We start from the raw sequence: 25402 nt of genomic DNA, 5'->3' as shown, positions 1-25402 counted from the left end.
CGGTTGTTGGTTTGCAACTTCCGAATATTTGTTAACGTGGCTTTTAAAATTGAATATTCATGGTGGTTGGTTCATGCAATTCAGCAATATGCAGGTTTCACGGTTGCTGGTTTGTGAGTTTCGTTAACCCATTTTTCGAATTGAATCTTTTTGGTTGGAGTTGACATGAAATCTATAGATCCCACAAGTTTACTAATAGTTACGTGTTAAAGTATAGTAGTTACTTGTCAAAATATATATATCAGTTTCATATAATTAAAAATTAGAAAATCAGATTAATTAAAAAACAAATTAATAAATACATTATATGTTTAATGGTGTCTTTCATAGTACTTTCAAAATTAGATAATAAAAAATCCAAATTACAAATCATTTTTTAACTGCAACATGAGTTTTATCCTTTTATGTATATGAATTTTCCATAGAGTAAATGAAAAGTGAAAAAAAATAAAAATATGAATAACTTACTAAATTATTTGCGCATCAAAAGATTTACACTTTATTCTATTTGTTTCTTAAGAGCCTAAATGATGTTGATCTTGGCCTTTCCAGAGCACTCTTTCTCGGAACTATAATTAATGCAATTAAGCAATTTAATGCACACCCGCCAAAACAAAAAACAAAATGCATGTTTACAACATGAACTATATTTCAACGAACAAAGATACATACATGCAAAGACTTTCGCGCATTCTACGCCAGTGACGCAACTGAATGACGTAAACTGTATTAGTCAAAGGGAGCGACTCACACGCAGCCTTTCCGTTAAGATAAACAACGGTCGTGCAAAATGAGAATGTTCGAATAGTACACAAAGGTCAGTGTTTTTTTGGTTCCGCAGCACGGCATAATGCGGGGAAAGTACTTCTACCATCATTCCGACTTGCATGGTCCAAAGATAAATACGTCAGCGATCACAAATTGAACAACAATCAAACTGGAATTTGGATATCACAAATTGAACAACAATCAAACTGGAATTTGGATATCACAAATTGAACAACAATCAAACTGGAATTTGGATATGTTACAGCAGCACAGTCTCCACAATGCCCAGTGACAGTTAAGTCAATTTTGATGGGCACATTGCGGTCAGAAAAAAATAAAGCGGACCAAATCGAGTCCCTGAGATAGAAAGAAAAGAAGAAATAGGAAATGGCTTTTAGCACTATAAAATCCCCGCTCTTCTCATTGCCATGAAACACGTTTCGATCACCTGTAGGCTGCAACAAAGGTTCGGCTTCAAAATTTTCGCAATGGCTTTTAAATCATTGGTAATGACTAAACCACACTATGCTTCTGTAGGTTGCAAACAATATGATGTGTGTGGAAATATGATAAGACGCTTTTAACAAAGAAATTATCTGCAGTCAGTCTGTGTGTGTGAAAAAATGATAAGACGCTTTTAACAAAGAAATTATCTGCAGACTACATTCGCTTCAGCGGTTGCTTTTATGGCCCTGTTAATGGTGGATTCAAGTTGGGCTACTCATAGAAAGGTGCAGCTGACCAAAAGTGATTCCAGCGCTTCACCGATCTTCAATGTCATGGACTACGGCGCACATGGCAGCGGTCTAAACGATGATCGGACGGTGACTACCTTTTAATCAATTATTATATATGTTCAATATTCTTTTGATACTCCTGCAAAGTTTGATGCGCTGAGCATACCTTGCCCTTGCCCTTCCCCTTCGACTCACTGCAGTATTTTTATAGTGGGAATAGGTTTTTCTTTCTTCTAACCGTCCAGAAAACATAATTGTTCCTTGATATATTTTATTACTTTGTAATCTAATTAAATTTTTTACAACCAATTTAGAAAATATACGTGTTCCTTCATATACCTTTCACTCTAACTGAAATTTGGGAAAATAGATTATATATACTGTGTAATCTAATTAAGATCTTTACAACCAATTAAATCTTATTGATGAGAATATGTTTTCTTCCCCCACAAGAAAATGTGACTAATTAAATTATTAATATTGTTATCATTATTTCTTCTTTTGTGGTTATTAACTCGATGTTTATTGTTATTTTCTTGTTATTTTAGGCATTCTAAGAAGCATGGCAAGCAGCATGCACGACACCTTCCGATGCAGTGTTCCAAGTACCGTCGGGAAAGAAATTTCTAGTTACGCCAGTGACGTTTCTTGGTCCTTGCAAGTCTCATATTTCAGTAGAGGTAAGAAAGTTGGATGTCGGGTTGTCTACTTGTGATGACAATAGACGCAAAGTATGCTGACATAGATTACTTGCAGATTACAGGAACAATAGTTGCACCCAATCAACAATCTGCATGGAATAGCAATGAACGTCGTATGTGGCTCCGATTTTCTGGTATATCTGGGTTGACCATAGAAGGTGGTGGTGTCATTGATGGTCAAGGCCAGGCTTGGTGGTCGAAGTCCTGCAAAGTGCACGAACAACAAGTAAGCATTTCTATTTCACCTGGCCTTTTTGTCACCATTGTGTCGCATTCTCTAATATTCCATCATCTCTCCTCCATTGAATATCCACGTACGACTCCACCCACTAGCACCATCCGCACTCATCTCTCCAACTCTTAACATTTAACATTAAACATCAATACAACAAGCATAAACCATCTGCTTCAATTTATATTAATCATCAGAAACGTTCATGTGTGCAGGGTTGCCTCGATGCGGCTCCGACGGTTTGTTTCCAACCTAATCACCTTGTTTATTTGCTTGAAGAGAGACATGATGTTATAAATAGTTTATTTTTTATTTATTTTTCTGTAAATTTTAATTGAAGGCGACTGTTCTCATGCAATGGGTTTGGATTATGCGTTGGTCTTACAGGCAATGTCTATCACTGGATGTTCGAATGTTTTGATTAGAAATCTGCAATTTGTCAATAGCCAACAGATGCATCTCGCAGTGGTGGACTCTTCGGATATCCAACTAAGCGGGCTGCAGATACAAGCTCTCGAGGATAGCCCGAACACTGATGGTATCCATATACAAAGAGTTCAGAATGCCCAAATCGACAACTGTGTCATCGAGACAGGTTGGAAACTATTAATTTCACTGCTTTGCGTTAATTTGTTCATTCACATAAACCCATTTATCATAGATCCAATAGCTTAATAATAATTTAGTATATTTCCGTCTAGCTTAGACCTATCTTAACGTTGCTATAACTGCAAACCTTAATTTCGCCTATCTAAACTTCAAATTGACAAACATGCTAATTATGATTGTAAATATTGTATACCAGGGGATGATTGCATTTCCATTTCGTCGGGCTCATCTACAATTAATGTCAAAAATATAAATTGTGGCCCAGGCCATGGCATCAGGTGACACAGAAAATACAATACAGTCAGATGAGACATTAAGAATGCAATTTTAATTGTACTTCTTATTTTCTGCAGTATTGGAAGCCTGGGAGAAAATGGAGAAGCAGCCAAAATTGATGACATTCTTGTCCAAAACATCACTTTTAGCGGAATATCCAACGAAGCTAGAATCAAGACTTGGCAGGTTGGTTTAGCATGTGTATGACTCTTTTAACTATTTCTATTGATTTTAAAATTTTCTCTTGAAATTTTCACTATGCAACAACAATCCATTACAATTTGTAATTGATATTAATCTTCATTATCTACCATGATTATAGCATAATTCATGATTTTTCTAAATATACAGGGTGGTTCTGGCTACGCACGGAATATCACATTTGAGGACATAGTTGTTGATAATGTCAAGAATCCGATTATCATTGATCAGTATTATTGCGATTCGTCTTCGCCATGCAAAACTCAGGTGATCAGCTAACTTTTGTGGCCAATTCCATGTTGTTTTCATAGCATACCCGTGGGAAAAACATATACAACACAAATCTTAATTAAATGGGAATCATAGTCATTTTGTCACTTTTAAGATTGCGTTTTGTTTCAGTTGTTCTTCAAATATCAGTTTGAAGTCTGTGGGTATATAGTTCCCATATATGTCGTCAATTCTGAAATACTGGTGTATGTGCATATTATAAGCACGAAAGTACAATTTCTTTCCCTTTAGTATCTATTCGCTTGAAATAGGAAATTAATTATTTTTAGCATCATTAGTTACAACTACTCCAATTATAAACAAATTTTGGATATTGGTTTTGAAGTTTGGAATCAGTAATCATGTCTCTGATATAATTTTTCGCCATATTAAATGCATAGAAATGACAAATAGTATATAACACAATAATTTTCATACATATCGGTTATCGCAATATCTTTTGGACATATTGGTTTTGAAGTTTGAAATCAGCAATAATGTTTGTGATGATGTTGTGTGCAGTCATCTGCAGTACAAATAAAGGATGTCAATTTTAAAAACATCCACGGAACGTCATCGACGAATGTGGCTGTGAATTTTTCGTGCAGCGAAACAGTTCCGTGCACAGGAATTACTTTGGAAAATGTTCACATAAGTTCAACAGCTACAAACGCAGCAAATTCAATATGTACCAATGCGGTGGGAGTGGCTTTGGGGACTACTTCGCCACCCAGCTGCCTTAAAGACTAGTGTGGTCCTTCTATTTGTTCAAAAGCTTCACAATAAAACATGGCCAAATTCATTTATATTGTTATGGCCAAAGTTAACAAGATTCATTTATATTATTATTGCTAAAATTAAGAAGATTCATTTATATTGTTTTCTTCAATAACGTGAGTTCAATTTGGTTCTTTGCGTCTGTCTGCTTACTTTCTATTATATTAGACTAAGATATTGTATTATATGATTATCTATACTTTGATGGTTGATTCATCTTGCTACCACTACAACCTCCTCGAGGATCTTTGTCATCTTAACTCGTACAATTCCATGACTTCATATCCCAAATATTTGGATATGGAATCTTCTATTAACATTTACTTTACATTTTCACAAACTTGCTAAGTGAACTTCCTAAAAAAAACTCATATTTAAAAATACAATAATTCAAAAGATTTATAATTAGAAATAAAGTGTGTAATTTTGACCGAAAAACAATATTTTCCTCAATTTCAAATAATTCGTTTGTCTTGAATAAAATCTTATGTATATTCATATTTGAAACTAGTTCTTGGTGTTTATCTTGTAGGAAAACACTTAAGCATAAAATGAATTCTTATTGGTGTAGAGTAAGTGGCTATGTTAGTTATATTTATTTTTCTTTATCCATTACTAATACGCCTCTTACTTCAATATTAAATGTTTTTACACTCCAAAGTAAGGATTGTATATATGAATGTCAAATTTACAATTAGTTTACATCTTATACTAATCTTTTACAATACTTTGTATTCAAAATTACTACTTGTACTTAGAATTCACTCCTCCTCAATATATAATAGATTGAGCATTAAAATACATTTAGATTCATACATGTTTAAAATGAATAGTAATAATTTTGAATTAAATGATATATAATTCAAATATATATTTTGGAAATTCATTATGTTATCTTAAATGTTATAAGAAAAATTGTTAAAAGAATATTAAATCATAAATGGAGAGAAAAAAAATGACAAAACATTCAAATCGTGGTTTCAGGTAAAATGCATTCCATAGTCATATACATTTTATAATGATAAAACCATTAAAATATACATAATGTATTTAGTAAAATTAAATATATAATTTTAAAAAATAATAACTTGATGAATATAATTGTTTAATTGTATAATCATCATTATTATTGAGAATTTGGGGAAAAACGAAGTGGATTATATTTAAAATATATATTTTATATTTTGTTATGAGATAAAAACAAATTGTAATAACTTACATCATAAAATTGATTTAAAATTATTTTTTTTGATCTAATATTTATGAATATTTTAATAAATAAATGAACAAATATCAAACTCAATTATAATCACTTTAATAAATAAAAGGAAAAATATCAAACACGCAATTATAATCAATAAAAAAATATTATAAAAGATAATTATAAAGACGAATAAAAATTTAATGATAATAACTTTATTTTTTTTATAAAAGGTTTATTTTAGGTTTTAAAATGATTATAATAAATCAATAAAAATTGGTTTATTCTCAAGAGTTAGCCCAAGTGGTTTAGACCTAGACACGAGGTTCTTGTTGTTGTTGGTTCTGGGTTTGACTCTTTAATTACCTTGTGTCCCGCAAACATGACTTGCCATTCAATTTAACATTCACGATGAAGTGCTCCCAGTTTCCCCTACTTTCGTTCCAGGTAAAAAAAAAAAATAAGAATTTAATAAATTTTGATAATAAATTTATTTGAAAAAATGAAAATGCCTAATAATAGAGAAAATAATGCAATACTTCAATATCGAAAATAGCTAAATTTTGATAATACATTTTTAGTTTGTAAGTTAATAATCAAATTATAGAGAGAGATAACATGTTTTTAGTTTGTAAGTTAATAATCAAATTATAGAGAGAGAGAGAGAGAGAGAGAGAGAGAGAGAGCACACTTATGTGAGTCCTAAGATGACTAGCATGCCTAATCTACTCATCGTGGGGCACACTAGACCTATCCTTACCCACACCAGCCCTAAGCATGAATGGATTCCTCAACCACACCAGTCGAGAGAGTATCAAACTTATAACCTTTACAACATCAGGTACCATGAAAAAACACTACACCCTATGGGTTTAATTAAAATTTATATTATATAAAATATCTAGTCACTTTCAATATATGAATATGATATTTTCAAAATATTTTGAATTATAATTAAAAATAGCTACTCTTCACATTGAAAAAAAAAAAAAACTGTCGAAAATTAATTAAAAATTAATATTTTACGAGAATGAAAGTATCTAGAGTTACTAATCATGATAAATATCAAATTATGTTAAACATGCAATGAAATAATAAAAATAAATAATGACAGATGAATAAAAAAAATCTTGAAAATAAATTAAAAATTAAATAAATAATCATAAGGATGATTTTATATATGAATAGTAAAATCGTTGGGTAATCCGCCTTCATCTCTGGGTAATCCGCGAGAGGATGTGCGGTCCAATTTGGTTTGTGGGCGTCAGATCCAAAGAGGGAAGATCAACGACCACCTTTTGGCGTGAAAGTTGGTGGGCCTGAAAGGATAAAACCACTAATGGTTTACCACCATCATCAAGCGCCATCCAAACCAAAGACTTTTTTAATGAAAAGTTAGCGATTCCACTCAGGAAGCAACACATGGTGGAGGACCGGAAAAGCAAACCGCCTTCATCGCGCGGTATTTAGCAGGCTTTTAAGCCACGCGATATGGACACCAGCCGTAGGATTAGAAGGAAAAGATCAACAGTCAGCGTTGATCGTGCAACTTAAGGGTTTTTCTGCGAGCTTCGCCTCCGCGTGGGTTGAATTTTGACTGCCGGATTGTTAGAAGACAGATCAACAGACTTTGGATCCACTTGCCCACTTTTGGTTCCAGGGCAGTCTAGGCCTTGTTTCTGTTTGATTTTTGGAGGGTTTTATGGGTACTTTGGGTATTTTCACTCTCCCTGTGGGGGAGTTTGTGCCTCTGTGCGTCTGTTGTAACATGTGTAAAATATTTTTTTACCTAAGTTAATAGAAGGACCGTCTCTTGCTTAAGCAAAAAAAGAATAGTAAAATTATTAATAGTTTACTAAATTATTTATATATAAAAAGTTTGCACAATTTATGAGGAGACAAGGTTAAGCGCTTAAATATTTTTTTTTTAACTATTAAAGAAGATAATTTGAACAAATCACAAAATAATTTGATGGATACAAAATGAAGTTGTAAACATTCTTACTGATATTGATAACTATTAAAATTATATTGATATTAATAAATAAATTACAAGTTGTAAAATAAAAAATTATATGAGCTCCTACAAAACAATTAATTGATGATATTAATAATTTAATAGATAATATTAAAATTTTAGGATTGAAATAAATACTATCCAAATATATATAATCGAAACTTTTGTAGCATATCTCTAAAATTCACTCAAATAACATTTAATATTTATACCTCCTTTTTTTAATTTACATCACCCTTGTGAGACGCCATCAGCTTAGCTATTACATCATTAACACACGAAAGAATCATTTGCAATCACCATTTCACACCTACTCTTATATTCTGAGACATTGTTTACAATTTTCTTCTCACATAGATTACTTATTCCTATATTTTGAGACATTGTTTACAATTTTCTTCTCAAATAGATTACTTGTTCCTAATATATATATATGACAAACTCAATCGAAATATATGACAATGATTTTTGAGCATATTGGTTTTGAAGTTTGGAATTAGTAATAATGTTTGTGATGGCGTTGCGTGCAACCATTTGCAATACAAATACACGATGTCACTTATAGAAGCATCCATTTGAAAAATGTGACTCTGAATTTTATGATTTTAGAGTACAAATACATTATGTCACTTATAAAAGCATCCATTTGAAAAATGTAGCTGTGAATTTTATGATTTTATAGTACAAATACAGGTTGTCGCATATAGTTTTCTTTATGCATTTACAGTACAAATACAAGATGTCACTTATAAAAGAATCGACATAATGGCATAGACCAATGTGGCGGTGAATTTTATGTGCAAGTAAATAATTGTGTGCACAAGAATTACTTTGACAAATGTGTAGATAATGTCAACGACCCTAAATAAGGCTAAATCAATATATGAGTTGGGAATGGATTTGGAACTACGTCGCCACCCAGCTGCCTTGAAAACTAGTGAGGTCCTTTTTATTTCTTCTAAAGCATATATTTAATGGGAAAATTCATTTATTTTGTTATGACCAAATTTACTCAAATTCAGAGTAAATTTCTATATTGTTATGATAAATTTTAACAAGAATGTTTTATATTTTTATTTTAGTTTAATGGTTGTTTAATTTGGTTTTTTGTGTTTACTTACTTTCTACACACACACACACACACACACACACACACACACACAGATATATATATATATATATATATATATATATATATATATATATATATATATAATGGTTGATTTTATACCACTATAATCTCTAGGTTGATCTTTGCCAACTTAACTCAGTACAATTCCATGGGTTAATATCTCGAAGATTTAAACATAAAATCTTGTATTAACATTTACTTTATATATTCACATAACTTCCAAACAAAAACTTGTATTTAGAAATATTGAAACACTTACAAATATAAATTATTATTATATTTAACAAAAGTTTCATATTTTGTATTGTTTGATATAAAAAGCTAAAATATATATATATATATTTAAGATTATTAATAATTTAAAATATTTATAAATAAATACAGCGTACAATTGGAAAATTAATTTCCTTAATTTGTTTTTGTATGTTTGGGTGGTGCCTTTCTATTACTTCAAACTATAATAGGTATTACAACATAAGCATCCGTGTCCAAATGGCCTCAACGTGCCCATTAGGAAACCAGATATCTTCATCATCTCGTTGTATTATAACCAGTCCAAAAATGGAAATGCATAAGCTTTTCCAGCAGATAATTGTCTTTATATTCTTTAATATCGACCAACCTACACAATAACGCCAAAAAATCCTTCCTCTGCATCTAAGAGGCATTAATCATCTGAAGATTCAACTGGATATGGATATTTTGCACTAGATCTTGGTTGTTGTCTCACAGGCATGCACGAAATATGTCTTTCAATGCATGCCACACTTGCATTCTGCCGTTGGATTTGACACTCAATTAGTTGGACTTCCCTATGAATTTCATGAATATCTTCTAAGGGCTCTGGGATACCTGTAAGTGGCAACATTAATGCCTTAGCCAACAAAGCCTTCATCATCTAAGAGATATGAAGATTTTTCATTAACAAGGTTCGTCTACCATGCGTCTCACATGGGTATGGTAAAATATCACCAAAGTTAGCTAAAATCTCTTGGTCGTTGGGATCCATCTCAACTCTAATTTCCTCCCTCCATTCACTAATTATATTTCTGGCCCGTGAAGGAGTTCCTATTCTGTATGTGTTAGCTGCTACATTACCCAAATGATCAATACTACCACACCAATGACCCTTTGTGTGGTTGTTCAAAGCGTGTCCTTTACCACGCCCCCTGATTGAGTTCGACCCATGGTTTTAGAGCGATGAGGGACGTTCCATTGTTGCACAAACGTCCCTTATGAAAACCTTCCTAAGTTTTCATACAATAAAATTCCTAAAACCCTTGGCCCACAGTTGGATGATCACATAGGGAGGATCGAGTGGAGAGAGAGGGCGATATGGGGCTTGTTGTACCAAGGGTGGAACTTTCCTATGAGATCTAACAAAGAACAATGACTAGATAAAATTTCAATAAATTTGACCCATAATTTCCTCTGATGATGTTGCACAAGGATGATCTTAGCAAAAACCATTCCATCTTCGATGGGGCTTATCCCAAGACAACATATCAAGCTTATCTTGCAGAGTGTGATCCTGGGACTTTACCTCTTCGTTAAATCGAGGGCTGAGAGACCCCATGCGTAAATGAAGACTCAGCCACCTTCCTCCTCGAATGTAACCTATCACCCATTTGGGTTGACTTCCCATTGACCTTAAATTCTTCAGAACCGAAGCGACCCATTCCAAATATATTTGAATGCTCTTGGCATCGCCTAAACGACTCCGCATGCACAAGAAAACCCCCATGCACAAGCCTAAATCTACTAACAAAGGAGCATAAAAAATTCAATGTGTAGGGTTAATTATAAATGTATGGTTGGCACGTGGAAATCCATACGCTTATGTGGTGCTGACATCATTAGGTTGGCTTGGTTATATAGTTGGCATGTGGTCCAATCCTGTGAGGACACTTGGAGAATGGTTGTTGGTGGAGGGGAAGTAGTCCCGTGGACGCAAGGGTTACCATAATACAAAATTCCAAACAAATAGGCACATAACTAGAATATTCCCAAACCAAAATAGAGAGAACAATACAAACAGACCAAAGCGATTTGACGTTGATACACATCACTGAAGACATAATAGAAAGATATGGGCCCACTGGAACATATGCACGAGAGTGAAGGAAGTGTGGTGAGGTTTCTCGAACACTATCCTTTTAAACCTCCCTTTACACTCCGCACACAATGGCCATTTCCCTCAACCGAAACTCCTGATTACCTGCAAAATTTCCAGCTTTTTCATCTCGAAATTTTGATAAATATTATACCAACTATGTAACTGGCCTTATTCATTGTCATATGCCACCATCTCTCCTCATTGATATGCCCAAGCTTCCCTTGCATGAGTTTACATGTGAGGGGCTAGCCACGCCAACCCCTGTTGTTTATGACCATCATTAACATGATTACTGTGACCCAAATCCCATAGTGGTTTCTTGATTAACTCGGACCTTGATCAAGGATTCCTCAATTTGATATAATATGTTTTATATTGAATAAGTTATTATGTATCTTCATATTTGAAATTCGGTACTATTACTTGAATGTGTCCATGTCCAAATGGTCTCAACCTACCCATTGGGAAACCAAGTATGTTGACCATTTGGTTGCATTATAACAAGTCCAAAAACAAAAATGTCTAAGTTTTCCTAGCAACGCTAAATAAATGTATTTGCCTTTATATCCTATAATATGAACTAGCCTACACAATAATGCCATAAAAACCTTCCTATGCATCTAGGAGGTATTAATCATCTGAATATTCAATCAGAGTTGGATATCTTGCATTAGATCCACGTTGTTCTGTCGAAGGCCTGCATTGTATATGTTTTTTAATGTGTGCTAGATGTGCATTCTGCAGCTGGATTTCACAATCAATCAGTTGAACTAACCTCTGAATTGGTTGAATATCTTCTTAGGGCCCTAGGATACGTATAAGTGGCAACATTAATGCCTTAGCCAAAAAATTCTTCATCATCCAATAGATATGAAAAGTTTGCATTAACAAGGTTCATTTACCACACATGTGGATTGTTTCTGTCAAACGATCACCAAAATAAGCTAGAATCTCCTCCTCTTTGAGATCAATCTCAGCTCAATTTTCCTCTTACCATTCACTAATTATGTTTCTATACCGTAAAGGAGTGCCAATTCTGTATGTGTTACCTGCTACATTACGAAAAACGATCAATACTACCATGCACTGGGCGTTGGTGGACCTGTTCTAATCGCTTCCTTGACCACGCCCCTGACTTGGGGTTAAGCCATGACTTCAGAGGGATAACAAGTGTACCGTCGTTGCACAAAGGCCCATTATAAAAACCTTCCTAAGTTTCCTTGTAATAAAAGACCTAGAGTCATTGGCCCATGGTCGTTGATCACATAGGCGAGCTCCAATGGAGAGAGAGATATGAGGCTTGGTTTCCTGAGGGTGGAGCTTTCCTGTGAGAACTAATAGACAACAACGAATAGATAACATTTCAATAAATCTGACCCATAATTTCCTCTCGGGATGTTGCACAAGGATGATCTCTGCCAAACTAGTCCATCTTCGATGGGGCTTACCCCAGGACCACATGTGAGGCTTATCTTGCAGAGTGTTACCCTGGGCCTTGACCTCTTCATTACATCAAGGGCTGAGAGACCCCATTCATAAAGGAAGAGTCAACCACCTTCTTCCCCGATTGTAACCTATCACTCGGTTGGACCAAGTTCCCATTGACCTTAAATTATTTAGACTCGAAGCTACCCTTTACAGAGATATTTGACTATTGTTGGCATCATCCAAACGACTCCACATGCACCAGAAACCCCCCGTGCCCAAGCCTCATGCTACTAACAAAGGAGCATAAACGAAGAAGACCCGAACCTCCCTACTCACGTTTGGGATTTAAATTTAGGAATGGACAGGAGGGATTCCATGAATCAACAGATCTGCAGATTGAAGGCTTACAAGAAAACATAATGCCCAACAAATAGCCGCGTAACTGGAATATTTAGATAAAAAGACAAACATAAGAAAGTTATTTTACATTGATACATATCACTAAATATATAATAGAAAGAGATGGGCTGACTAAAATGTACCCACGAGAGAGAAGGCAATGTGGCAGGGTCACTCGAACACTAGCCTAGTAAACTACCCATGGCACTCCCCATGTAATGCCTGCTGCCCTCAACCTTGGCTCCTTCTTACTTGCTAAGAGTTTCTAGCTCTTTCATGCTGAAATTTTGATAAATATTATACCAACTGCGCAACTAACCTCGTTCATCGTCATATGCCACCACCTATGCTCATTAATATTCCCAAGATTTCCATGCACGAGTTTACATGTGTAGGGTTATCCACACCACCCCCCATCATTTATTAGCATCATTAACATGATTACTGTGGCCTAAATCCCACAATTCTTTCTTACTCAACTCACACCCCGATTAAGGATTCCTCAATTTGAAATAATTTATTTTCTATTGAGTAAAATATTATGTATCTTCATATTTGAAAATGGATTCTAGTACTCGAACGCCTATTAGTATAGAATGAGTGGTTACATTAATTATATTTATTTTTCCGTGTCCATTACTAATACATCTAATTAGTTTGATATATGTACGTTTCCTACTCCCATATTAAATGTTTTTGTATTCAAAACTAAAAATTGTAGTTATAAATTCCAAATTCAGTGTTAGTTTATATCATATACTAATAGTTTACAATGTTTTTAGATTCTTTTATATTCAAAATTACTACTTGTATACATAATAGTTTGAGCATTAAAATAAATCTATATTCATATAGATTTAAAATCAATAATAATAATTTTGAATTAAATGATATATATTATAAATATATATTGTTGAAATTTATTTTGTTATCTTTAATGTTACATAAAAAGTCCTTTTGAAAAATCTTAAATCATAGAAGCGAGAAATAAATGAAAAATCATACAAAAGATAGTTCGAAGTGAAAAGGTTTTGATAATCATATGCCTATTATAATGATAAAAAAATTATGTATATTTAGTAAAATTATTATAGTTATAAAAAGTAATAATTTGATGAGTATAAATATATAACCATAATAATATAATGATTAGAGATCATTTATGTATAATTAGTAAATTATGTCTATAATTTATTTATTATTGTAAGATCTTCCGCAGAATCAACTAGGGCCAGATCTTTAGCAGTCGATCTGGGGAGTTCAAATTGTGGTATGCAAGGGATGTGCCTCTCATTGCGACTGAGGCGACCACTTTGCCACTGTAGCTGAAATTTTAGCTACTGAAAATATTGACTATATTCCACGACTGCCAAGACCTACGTGACCGATCCTAAGGGGATATGTTCCAATTCTTTCCTCAAGAGGCTTTTCATCATCCAATACAAGTGTAGTGTCTACTTGTATTGGGAGGTGCGACCCAGGGAGTGGCCTGGGTCTAGAACCAAATCTTTCCATTCTTCCAAATTTGGATCGAGAATACCTGCTTTCTCATCAAGCACATCGTTGTTAGGATATTCCGACACATAGGATATAGTTAAGTTCAACTTGTTCTAGTATAGAGTTAGGTTAGAGTTAGGTAAAGTGTGTTTCTTTACCGTTGTACATTTTGTAACTTACAATCCGATGGTCACGATATGTAGTGATCCGACGGTTCACTCTCACCTCGGTATTACCGACACTTGATCCATGGCTTGACACCCGATTGGTCCATGAGTTCTATTTAAAGCGCATGGAGGGTCATTGTTCGGGTAATCCGTGCATGAGAGAAGCTTATGTAAATTTTCATTCTTTGATTAATAAATTGCCTGTAGTACCCACGTTGGGACAGGCCGTGGACTGTTTCCCTCCTTGCACTTTGAGGGTTTTAACCACGTCAAAAATACTGGTGTATTGATCTGTGATCTGGTTGTGAGCGGTGTCCTTTTGGTATTCTTTCTGAGGAACTTACCCTGTAAATTCCTACATGGTATCAGAGCTATTTGAGGGCCGCGTCCGTTGGTGATCCAAATCTGAAGCCGGTAGAACTGCATGCGGCTGTCGTTTCCTAGATCTACTATTTCTGATTGCTTTTGAGCTGAGAGGACTGCTCTGTTGCGTTCGGAGCATCTGTTCCAGTGAGGAACCCCTTTCGTTTCACGCGAAAAGGTTTCCGGTAGCCCTAGCTGCGTCATTTTTCAGATCGGGAGGTATACAGTGTTTTTTGCAGTTTACTGTTATTTTCTCTCTGCTTATTTCGGTCTCAGTTTATTTAGCCTTTTTTTTAACCGGATCTATACCTTTCATTTCTGTGTATGCTCTTTGCCCTGCGACTCTGTGCGATCTGGGCAAATCAGAAACAGAAAGGAAGGATTTTTCTCATGCGTATGCTCTTTTCCCTGCACCTTAGTGTGATCTCGGAAAATCAGAAACATTGAGAAAAATATTTAGTTTTTCGGCTAAAGCTAACTTTGAGATTTTTTTTAAAATTTCTAGTTTTTTGGCTAAAGCTAACTTCGAGCCGCAAGGTTCGTTTTTCTTTGCATATTCGTGTTGGGTTTTGTGTTTTGTGTTTTGTAGGGAAAAAGAGCTTTCTCAAGGCAAGCACGCAAACCAAGGCCCCCCCCCCTCTCTCTCTCTCTCTCTCTCTCAAATTTTTTGTATAGATCAATTGGTTCAAAGCTATTTTAAGAGAGTAGAGGTCTTGGGTTCAAGTCTCCATTTTGTGGGGGCGGATTTTTTTTCATTCCCGCACATTCGCGCACTTTGCCGGCAACGTCAACAATTTTTTTTTTTTCAAAAAGCCATAACTTCTTCATCCGGAAGCCTTTTTCAGAGCCGTTTTTTTTAAAACCGCCTATTTTTTCGAGATCTATCCATTGGAACACTTACTTTCAGCATCTTCAGCTTCAATTTTTTTTAAAAATGGAAAGTCCATGCCAAGTCATTCTTGACAGCACTAACTACTTCCAATGGGTAGCCTACATGGAAGATTTACTTAGAAGTAAAGGTCTCTTCAGAATAGCCACAGACCAAGAGAAGAAACCAAAAGATGAAGACAAGGCTATAAAATGGGAAAATAGACAAGATCAAGCACGTGGTTTGATAGGGATGTCTATTTCTCCTGATCTTAGATTCCACATTGCAGAATTTGAGACTCCTCATGAAGCATTAGAAAAACTCGCTAAAGTTTTTGGGATTAAAAATGAAATTAGAGCCCATCAACTTGAAAATGAGTTGCTTACTTTGGATCCTAATAATTTTTCTTGCATTGAAGATTTCTTGTCCAAATTCAAGACCCTTAGATATCTCTTGGAAGGTGTTAAAGTTAAGAAAGAAGATGGTAACCTTATTTATTCCATCCTTACTAAGTTGGGACCAGCCTACTCTGTATTTGTTTCCACTTTCCATTCTACAAGGGAAGCTTTCATTTGTCAAGGAAAAGACTACAAGGCCCCTTCCTTTGACTCCTTTTGTGATTCCTTAATAAGAGAACAAGAAAAACTCTTACACCTTGGTCTTCTTAATCTTGGAAACTCTTCCACGAAAGCGTTAGCCGCCCAGCAGCAACCAAATTCAAAGAATCCTAAGAAGTCATATCCTCAAAAGAATGGTCCTAAACCATCTCAGCCTCAAAATGAAAGATCATTTCAGCAAAATGATAAGACCAATAAAAACAAATGGAAGAAGACTGATAGACATTGTAACTTTTGTAATCGAGATGGCCACTTAGAATCTAAATGCTTTAAGAAGATGGAAGCCTTGGAAGCCGCAATGAAGAAACATAACATCCATGTGGAGCCTACTTCAACTTCAACTTCCGGAATGGCACTTTCTGCATGTCGTTGTCAATCATCTCAGTCTGGTTATGCATTAAATGTATCTTCTTCTTCTTCTCATTCTCATGAGTGGCTCATTGATTCTGGAGCCTCTTATCACATGGCCAAAAACCAAGCCATGTTTTCTTCTTTAAATGATTGTAACACCAAAAATATATATATTGGTGATGATAGATCTCTTAATGTTGTAGGGACTGGAACTGTTCATCTAGACAATGGTCAGTTTAATGATGTATTATGTGTTCCAACCTTATCCTGCAACCTTCTATCTGTCTATCAGATAACTCATTCAGGTGAAGGTAAAATTGTTGAATTTTCACCTCATGATGTTGTAATCAAGGATCTAAAAGATCCTAAACAGATTCTAGCTACTGGTCTTGCTGATGATTCCAAAAGGTTGTATAAGTTTCACAACTTTGGGTCATCAAATCTTCCCTCAGTATTTGTTGCTCATAATGATGAAGTGAGCAAACTTTGGCATGAGCGATTTGGTCACTTAAACTATCGCTCCCTTCAGCATCTATGTAAAGAAAATATGGTGACAGGTCTTCCTATGGTATCTTGCAGAGATGGTGTTTGTTCCGGATGTGTACTCGGAAAACATCATCGGGACAGTTTTGACAAACGTGCCTCTTGGCACGCCTCAGCCCCTTTACAGCTTGTGCACAGTGATTTATGTGGTCCTCTTCCTGTTGCTTCATTCTCTGGCTGCAAGTACTTCTTAACTTTCATTGATGATTTCTCCAGACGCACTTGGGTATACTTCTTAAAACTCAAGAGCGAAGTATTTAACACTTTTTTGGCCTTCAAAGCCTTTGTTGAAAAACAATCTGGACATCAAATTCTTAAGCTAAGAACTGATAATGGTGGAGAATATGTTAAAAACACATTCATCAACTTTTGCACCGAAAATGGAATTCAAATGCAACATACTGTTCCATACACTCCACAACAAAATGGTGTAGCTGAAAGGAAAAATCGCACCTTAAAGGAAATGGCTAATTGTATGCTGCAATCTAAAGGACTCAGTCTTAGTTTTTGGGCCGAAGCAATTAATTGTGCAAATTATATAATCAATCGCACTCCTACTAAGGTTCTAGAGAATATCACTCCAGAAGAAGCTTGGAGTTCCATTAAACCAGATGTAAGTCACTTTCGTGTGTTTGGAAGTGAAGCATGGGCCCATATTCCAGATGAAAAGCATAAAGCTTTAGAACCTAAGAGTGAGAAATGTACTTTTGTTGGATATTCTGAAGATGTAAAAGGTTATAGACTTATTCCATTTAAGTCCAAAAATGTTATCATTAGAAGAGATGTAAAATTTGATGAAAATAAATCGGCCTGCGAGCCTAGTCCGGCGGATGTGCCACCTCTTCCTATCTCTTCTACTTTTGAAAACATTTCTTCTTCAGATGATGAAAGCGAGGATGATAATCCTCCCCCACCTTCTCAGGATCCTCAACTTCCAAGATGGGTCCGTGCTACTCGGGATGCAGCAGGTGATCCTACAGATCAGCGACGTACACGTTCTCAGTTTGAAAGAGCCTCTTCTTTACTGGCTCAAGCTCCAGTAAATCATGATCCTGACACTTTTGCAGAAGCTTCAGGCCATCCACATTGGGAAGCAGCTATGAATGAAGAATATCATTCATTGATGACAAATGATACATGGGATCTTGTTCCTCTACCAAAGGGACGCAAACTTGTTAGATGTAAATGGGTTTACAGAACCAAGTATGGACCAGATGGGAAAGTTGATAAACATAAAGCTCGTCTCGTTGCTAAGGGCTTTTCACAGGTTGAAGGCATTGACTACACTGAAACCTTCTCCCCTGTTGCCAAAATGAACTCTATCCGCCTTGTTCTTTCCCTTGCTGCCTCTTTAAAATGGGAAGTCCATCAGATGGATGTTAAATCTGCCTTCTTGCATGGGGACTTGCAGGAAGAAATCTATATGGAACAACCCATTGGCTTCATACAAACAGACTCCAGCCTTGTTTGTCGACTTAAGAAATCCCTTTATGGCCTCAAGCAAGCTCCTCGGGCTTGGTATGCCAAAATGGATAGCTTTCTTTTAGAATCTGGCTTTTCTAGGTGTCATTCTGACAATACTGTCTACACCAAGAAAGTGGGCAACTCTCTTATCATCCTTGTTCTTTATGTTGATGATCTTATTCTTACTGGTAGTGATCCCAACCTTATAAACCATGTGAAGTCCAGCCTTAAAAAGAAATTTGAAATGACAGACTTAGGACACTTACACTATTTTCTCGGTCTTCAAGTCTTGCAATCCCAGGAGGGTATTTTCCTTTCCCAGTCCAAGTATGCTTGTGATATTCTTCGTCATTTTCACATGGAAGACTGTAAGCCAGCCCCTTCTCCCTTTCAGTCTGGAGTCAAACTTTCAGTCTCTTGTACTTCTCCTGAAGTTGATGCTACCTTATACCGTCAACTTGTCGGAAAACTCTTGTATTTAACCCATACTCGTCCTGATCTTTCCTTTGCTGTTGGCCTTGTTGCTCGTTTTATGCAAAACCCCCGTGAAAGTCATTGGAAAGCAGCTAAAAGAATACTTCGTTATGTTCGAGGTACAGTACAGTTTGGGATTCATTACAGTGCCAAAGCAGCTCCTCTGTTAGTTGGTTTCACTGATTCTGATTGGGCTGGTGACCCTGATGATCGGAAGTCTACTGCCGGTTATGTCTTCACTCTTGGTTCAGGACCTATTACATGGGCTTGTAAGAAACAGGCTGCCATTTCTCTTTCGTCAGCAGAAGCAGAGTATCGTGGTGCCGTGGAAGCTAGTAAGGAAGCCTTGTGGCTTCGTCAGATCCTATCAGAGTTTGGCTTTGAGCAGCAGCATCCAACCACACTTTGGTGTGATAATCAAAGTGCCATTCAGCTATGCAAAGATCCAGTCCAGCATCAGCGCAGCAAACACATTGAACTACACATGCACTTCATCAGAAAGCTCATTCATGACCATGTTCTTGAAGTGCAATATTGTCCAACAGATGATCAGGTTGCAGACATCTTCACAAAGGCTCTCACAGAGGCGAAGTTCACTAAACTTCGATATATGCTTGGAGTTCAGGAAGTTGTCACTAAGGGGGGATAGGCTCTAGTGCCTCCTTCCTTCTCCTATTGTGTCATATTTGTAAATCCTTCAATCCTATCCCAAGTTGTTCTTAAGGGGGGATGTTAGGATATTCCGACACATAGGATATAGTTAAGTTCAACTTGTTCTAGTATAGAGTTAGGTTAGAGTTAGGTAAAGTGTGTTTCTTTACCGTTGTACATTTTGTAACTTACAATCCGACGGTCACGATATGTAGTGATCCGACGGTTCACTCTCACCTCGGTATTACCGACACTTGATCCGTGGCTTGACACCCGATTGGTCCATGAGTTCTATTTAAAGCGCATGGAGGGTCATTGTTCGGGTAATCCGTGCATGAGAGAAGCTTATGTAAATTTTCATTCTTTGATTAATAAATTGCCTGTAGTACCCACGTTGGGACAGGCCGTGGACTGTTTCCCTCCTTGCACTTTGAGGGTTTTAACCACGTCAAAAATATTGGTGTATTGATCTGTGATCTTGTTGTGAGCGGTGTCCTTTTGGTATTCTTTCTGAGGAAATTACCCTGTAAATTCCTACAATCATCCCATTCAGCTATAAGTTGGCATACCGGGGTCAAGCCTGCATGGTATGCCCTCACTGTGTCCTCAATTATCCTAGAGGTGGGCTTTCGTCCACAGGGTTTACCAGAGGAGGAACCTAAATTAAAAGGTTGTGATTTAACCTATTTCCCACGACCATTGTAGCCACAGGTGGCTCTGCTATTTCGAGTTGTTGCACGAGCCATGCGGTTGACTTCAAAATACCAAACTATCAACCTGCAAACACTTAACTGAAAGACAAATGAGCAACCCCGAGTGGCCAGGAAATGCCCTCTACTGGAGCACCTGTCACGATAAACATTGTTAAGAGGCACATCTTAAACAAAACCTAGAACCACCATCGGTTACCTATTAGGGCCCTAAGAGATAAGAACTTACCATAGGCATAGGTCATACAATATCCAGAAATGTTGAAGAAAGAGAGAGACCTTAAACCAATCTCACATGCATAGGCCTTAATAGATTTCGGCCAGAACCACAAAATCGCATATGCAACCTAGATTGGATATGCCACTAGAAGAACCAGGTGAGCCATGAACATCTCAAGAGCCTAACTATTAAATCTCGAACATATCAAGAGCCTAAATATTAAAACCTGCGTACGAATTATATATATAATTTTAAAAAATAATAATTTGATGAATATAAATGTATAATCATTATGATAGACAACAATTAAAGATAATTTATTATTGAAATTTTGTAAAAAATAAAGTTTCTTATTATATTTAAATAGAAATACAATACATTAAAAATATATATATTATACATTTTTATTTTGAGAAATGAAAATCAATTTGTAATAATTAGCATCATAAAATTAATTTAAGAGATTTTTTTTTTTTGTTCAACAAGGTATAATTGCCTTCATAAATAAAAGAAGATTTTCCAAGCCCTAACTTATATGCTAAAAAAAAAATTATTGTAAGAGATAATTTAAATATCAATAATAATTCAATAATATTAAATAGAGATATTATATTTTTATAAAATGTACATTTTATTTTTGAAAAATATGATAATAAATACAAAATTTGTTTTATTCTCAAATGTTAGCTTAAGTGATCAATAGTTACATATGGAATTTTTTGATATTGTTTTTAGTTGTTGTTGATCATAGGTTTTATTGTCTTTGATTATCTAGTGTCCACCCCTGTAATCACACTTCACAATTTACCTAGATTTATATGGTTTAGTATCCATCAAATGCGGGGAAGTATTCCGAGGTTTCATTGGCTTTTATTGTAAGTAAAACAATATTAATTTTAATGATGTTTAATATTAAATGATAATAAATACAAAATTTGTTTTATTCTCAAATGTTAGCTTAAGTGCTCAATAGTTACATATGGAATTTTTTGATATTGTTTTTAGTTGTTGTTGATCATAGGTTTTATTGTCTTTGATTATCTAGTGTCGACCCCTGTAATCACACTTCACAATTTACCTAGATTTATATGGTTTAGTATCCATCAAATGCGGGGAAGTATTCTGAGGTTTCATTGCCTTTTATTGTAAGTAAAACAATATTAATTTTAATGATGTTTAATATTAAATTTATTTAAAATAATGAAAATTCATAAATAATATAGAAAAGCATGCAATAATTCGATATTGAAAATAACTTAATTTTGTTGATATGTTTGTACATAAATGTTGTATGAAAATTCAATGGTGTCCTATGTTTATAGTGGTCTCAGCACTAATCATCAAGGAGCAAGATAGAAGAGAAAATAGTGTTGTGTTGATTGTAAAAAATGAATTAACTACATGAATGTTAAAAGGAAGGAATACCTAAGTAAATGATTTGAAACAAGAGTTCAATAAGCGTTTTGAGAGAAGTAAAATATAAACGACTTTGCATGGATTTGCTACCTAACTTACAGAACTAAGGGTTCACTTGTAGGTGCAAGTCTCGAGAGTTCATCTAGTTATTGGAACTTATATTTATTATTGTAAACATCAAGAGAGTGACTTCCTATCAAAATTAATACTTTTTTTTAATCAACCAAATATTTGTTCTATCTCACGCATTTCCTTTAAATCCTCATCCATAATCCTCTCTAATTTATGTCAATATTCATTGAATCACCTAATTTCATTTCTTCACGGCATTCTGTAAGTATGTGGTGACCCATCTGTAGTTTGATTCACATGTAGTTCTTTTCTTCGACTGTCATTTTATTACTGGAATTAAAGAGAATCTTCGTATATTTGATAATATATTTGCTTTCGAGGAAGAAACAAATATTTTGACTAAACAATTTTAGGATGTTTAGTTTATTTCGAGGAGACCATGTTGTGAATAAGGACTCTATCTAAGCATAAACTCCATTAAAAAATTATAATTATAATAGTGTACACATCAATTAGGGTCAGCATTGATGACTGGGAAATTGGAGTGAGAATATGGAATATAATGGGCTGTCCAATTTGATATTTATTGCCTTTTAAGTTAGAAATTACATTTGGAATGAGATTTTTATTTTTGATGGTTTAAAATATTATTGTTAATGTATAAATAAATTCAATGTTATGAAAAAATCATACTATATTCGTTATTCAAATTTGATATTCTAATATTTTTAATTTTCGATTATATATATATATATATATATATATATATATATATATATATATATATATATATATATATATATATATATATATATATATATATATATATATATATATATAAAGAGAAACATCTATTACACTTACAAATGGTTGCACCACTAAATACTGTCAGTACGGTCGCACTCCCTATCTTAAAATAATTTGATCTTTGAAATGAAATATGTTATTTGACATGCAAATGTTTTTCTATTTATTTTAATGAGTAAATGATTCAGTTTAAAAGAACAATCGTTGTGGCTTTGATGCCTTTTCTCTCCCTTTGGTATTTGGAACAGTTTGGTTCGTTTATAGCCTGGTTGGTTTCAGAATTTGATCTGAGCACAGGTTAGAAATTGCAAAAATGCAATTTGGATATCAAATTATTTACATCACCATTCATTTATAGTTGTGTTGTGTGCAAAAAAAATTAACGAAGATGCTTTAAAACTATGGATTGGCCTACATCACCCTAATCAATAAAAGTTAGGGTATTTAATGATCATCCTAGTTGAATGGATCCAAATTCCAAGTATTTCCATGGAGAATCCAATTATGATTTCGTTGGAATTTGACAACTAATTAAGTAAATATGTGTAAATTGTATTAGTTACTGCCAAGTTAGTTTTATACCGAAGCAGAAGTTATGTAATGGAGGAGGCTCTTATATAACTGATGAATGCCTGAACTATTGTAATCGTGCAAAATAATTGTTGATTGAATAAAGAGTTCAATCCCTTGCCCCGTGGATGTTTCCTTGACACCCTGTCAAGGTTTTACCATGTAAAATCTTGTGTTTTTTTACTTGTGTCATTGCATTCAGTTTCATTTATACATTTCTTGTTTAATTAACCCCTTGGCCAACAATTAGTATCAGAGCTATTGATTTGAGTTGAGAAAACTGGGGAGCCCTCGAGGAGAGACGCTGCATAAGAAAAGGTGAAAGAGAGACGCTGCGTGAAAATTGGGAGCCCTCGAAGACGCCACGTGGTATCAGTGTTGCGTGAAAATTGGGAGCCCTCGAAGGTGCTGCATGGTATCAAAGGAAGGTTGTGTCATTTACACCAAACATTTCCTAAATTTTAGCTTTGAGTATAGCAGCAAAGATTTTATCAGATGTGGAAGACTGAAACAGAATAAGTGTCCAGATGGAGGCTGCTCGGTCTCTGCATTATATCCAGAACACGCCGTGTTTGCAGGGGCATTGTATTTCTACGAAAACAACATCATCTTCGATGAATGAAACTGAAACATCCAAATCTGTCACTGTTGCTACCAGTGTGCATGATCCTTTCTTATGGAAGTCGGTGAAGCTTTCGCTTAGATTCCGACCTAGGCAAGGGTCATTGAACTCGGTGAGGAAGTAGAGAAGCTCATCTACAGTCTAAGCCAAGAAAGATTGAAGGGAACAGGGTTCATTCCCGTCATTTCTTGTTTAATCCGCCAGTCCAACAAGGAGCGGTCGCTGAAGGAAAAGAAATCGTTGTGTTCTTTTGGAAAACCCTATACATTGAAGTCGTGCACGCTGGAGGGAGAGAAGCCATGTTGGAAAGAATCCTGTAGAGGTGAAGTCGTGTTGTTGCTGGAGAGAGATGCCTCCACTTGCAGCTGTCGACCCCCTGTCCCTGCATACAAACCACTAAGAATGCACATAAAGCCCGAATTTGAAGTCAGGAGGAGAAGCTCAGAAGAAAGCCTTCGATCAGAATTCTGGGTATTTATTCAAAAAATAAAATCAGAATATTTTTGAAGATCTGTTTAGTTGTTTGAAGTTTTAAATATAAAAATTTCTGAGTATTTGAGGAAATCTCAGGGTTTGAAGTCTGTGAAGTAAATTAAATAAAAGAAGGGGAATTTGCGAATCTTTTTCAGAAAAGGATTTCACTTATTTCCATAAAAGGATTTTATTTCATTAAAGAACTGAGGAAAGGGAATTCTTCCAGAAAAACTGTTGTAGGTTTTCTAAGTCAATCTGAAGAGAAAAAAAAATGGGAAAGTAAAATTCTGAATTTTGGTTGGGAATTTGTGAAATTTCTTATAAAATTGAAGTAGGAAAAATTAAAAAAAGAAAACTTGGAAAACCCTTGTTGGAAGAAGACAAATCAAATTTTTATTTTGTTGAAATACTGAAACCCTATGAGGAGAGAAATGGCCAAGATGACGAATGCAAAGTTCAAGGTGGAGAAATTCATCGGCAAGAACAACTTTGCTCTATGGAAACTGAAAGTTAGGGATTTGTTGGTGCAACAAGGGTTGCACAAAGCATTAGAAGGGGAAAATAAGAAACTTGCTAGCATGATAGATTCAGACTGGGAGGACTTGGATGCTTGAGCTCTCAGTACCATCAGGTTATGCCTGGCGGATGAAGT

The 25402-nt window shown here is 35.1% G+C and overlaps 1 protein-coding gene across 1 annotated transcript; it reads left to right on the top strand.

Moving 5' to 3' along the window:
* Positions 1-1256: 1256 nt before the first annotated feature.
* LOC149236421 (polygalacturonase-like) lies at positions 1257-4544 on the top strand. The gene is made up of 10 exons (XM_089368903.1): positions 1257-1274; positions 1428-1572; positions 2067-2185; positions 2262-2432; positions 2654-2677; positions 2826-3033; positions 3244-3325; positions 3401-3509; positions 3675-3791; positions 4317-4544. Exons 1-10 carry the CDS (start codon positions 1257-1259, stop codon positions 4542-4544), a joined length of 1221 nt encoding a protein of 406 aa, XP_089225029.1.
* Positions 4545-25402: the final 20858 nt, after the last annotated feature.

Source organism: Pinus tabuliformis, chromosome 8 (assembly GCF_031772625.1).
Source record: "Pinus tabuliformis cultivar Carrire ecotype Pingquan chromosome 8, CPIR1, whole genome shotgun sequence".
Taxonomy (NCBI): domain Eukaryota; kingdom Viridiplantae; phylum Streptophyta; class Pinopsida; order Pinales; family Pinaceae; genus Pinus; species Pinus tabuliformis.
Note: the sequence above shows the minus strand (reverse complement) of the source record. Positions and strands in the feature narration are given on the sequence as shown.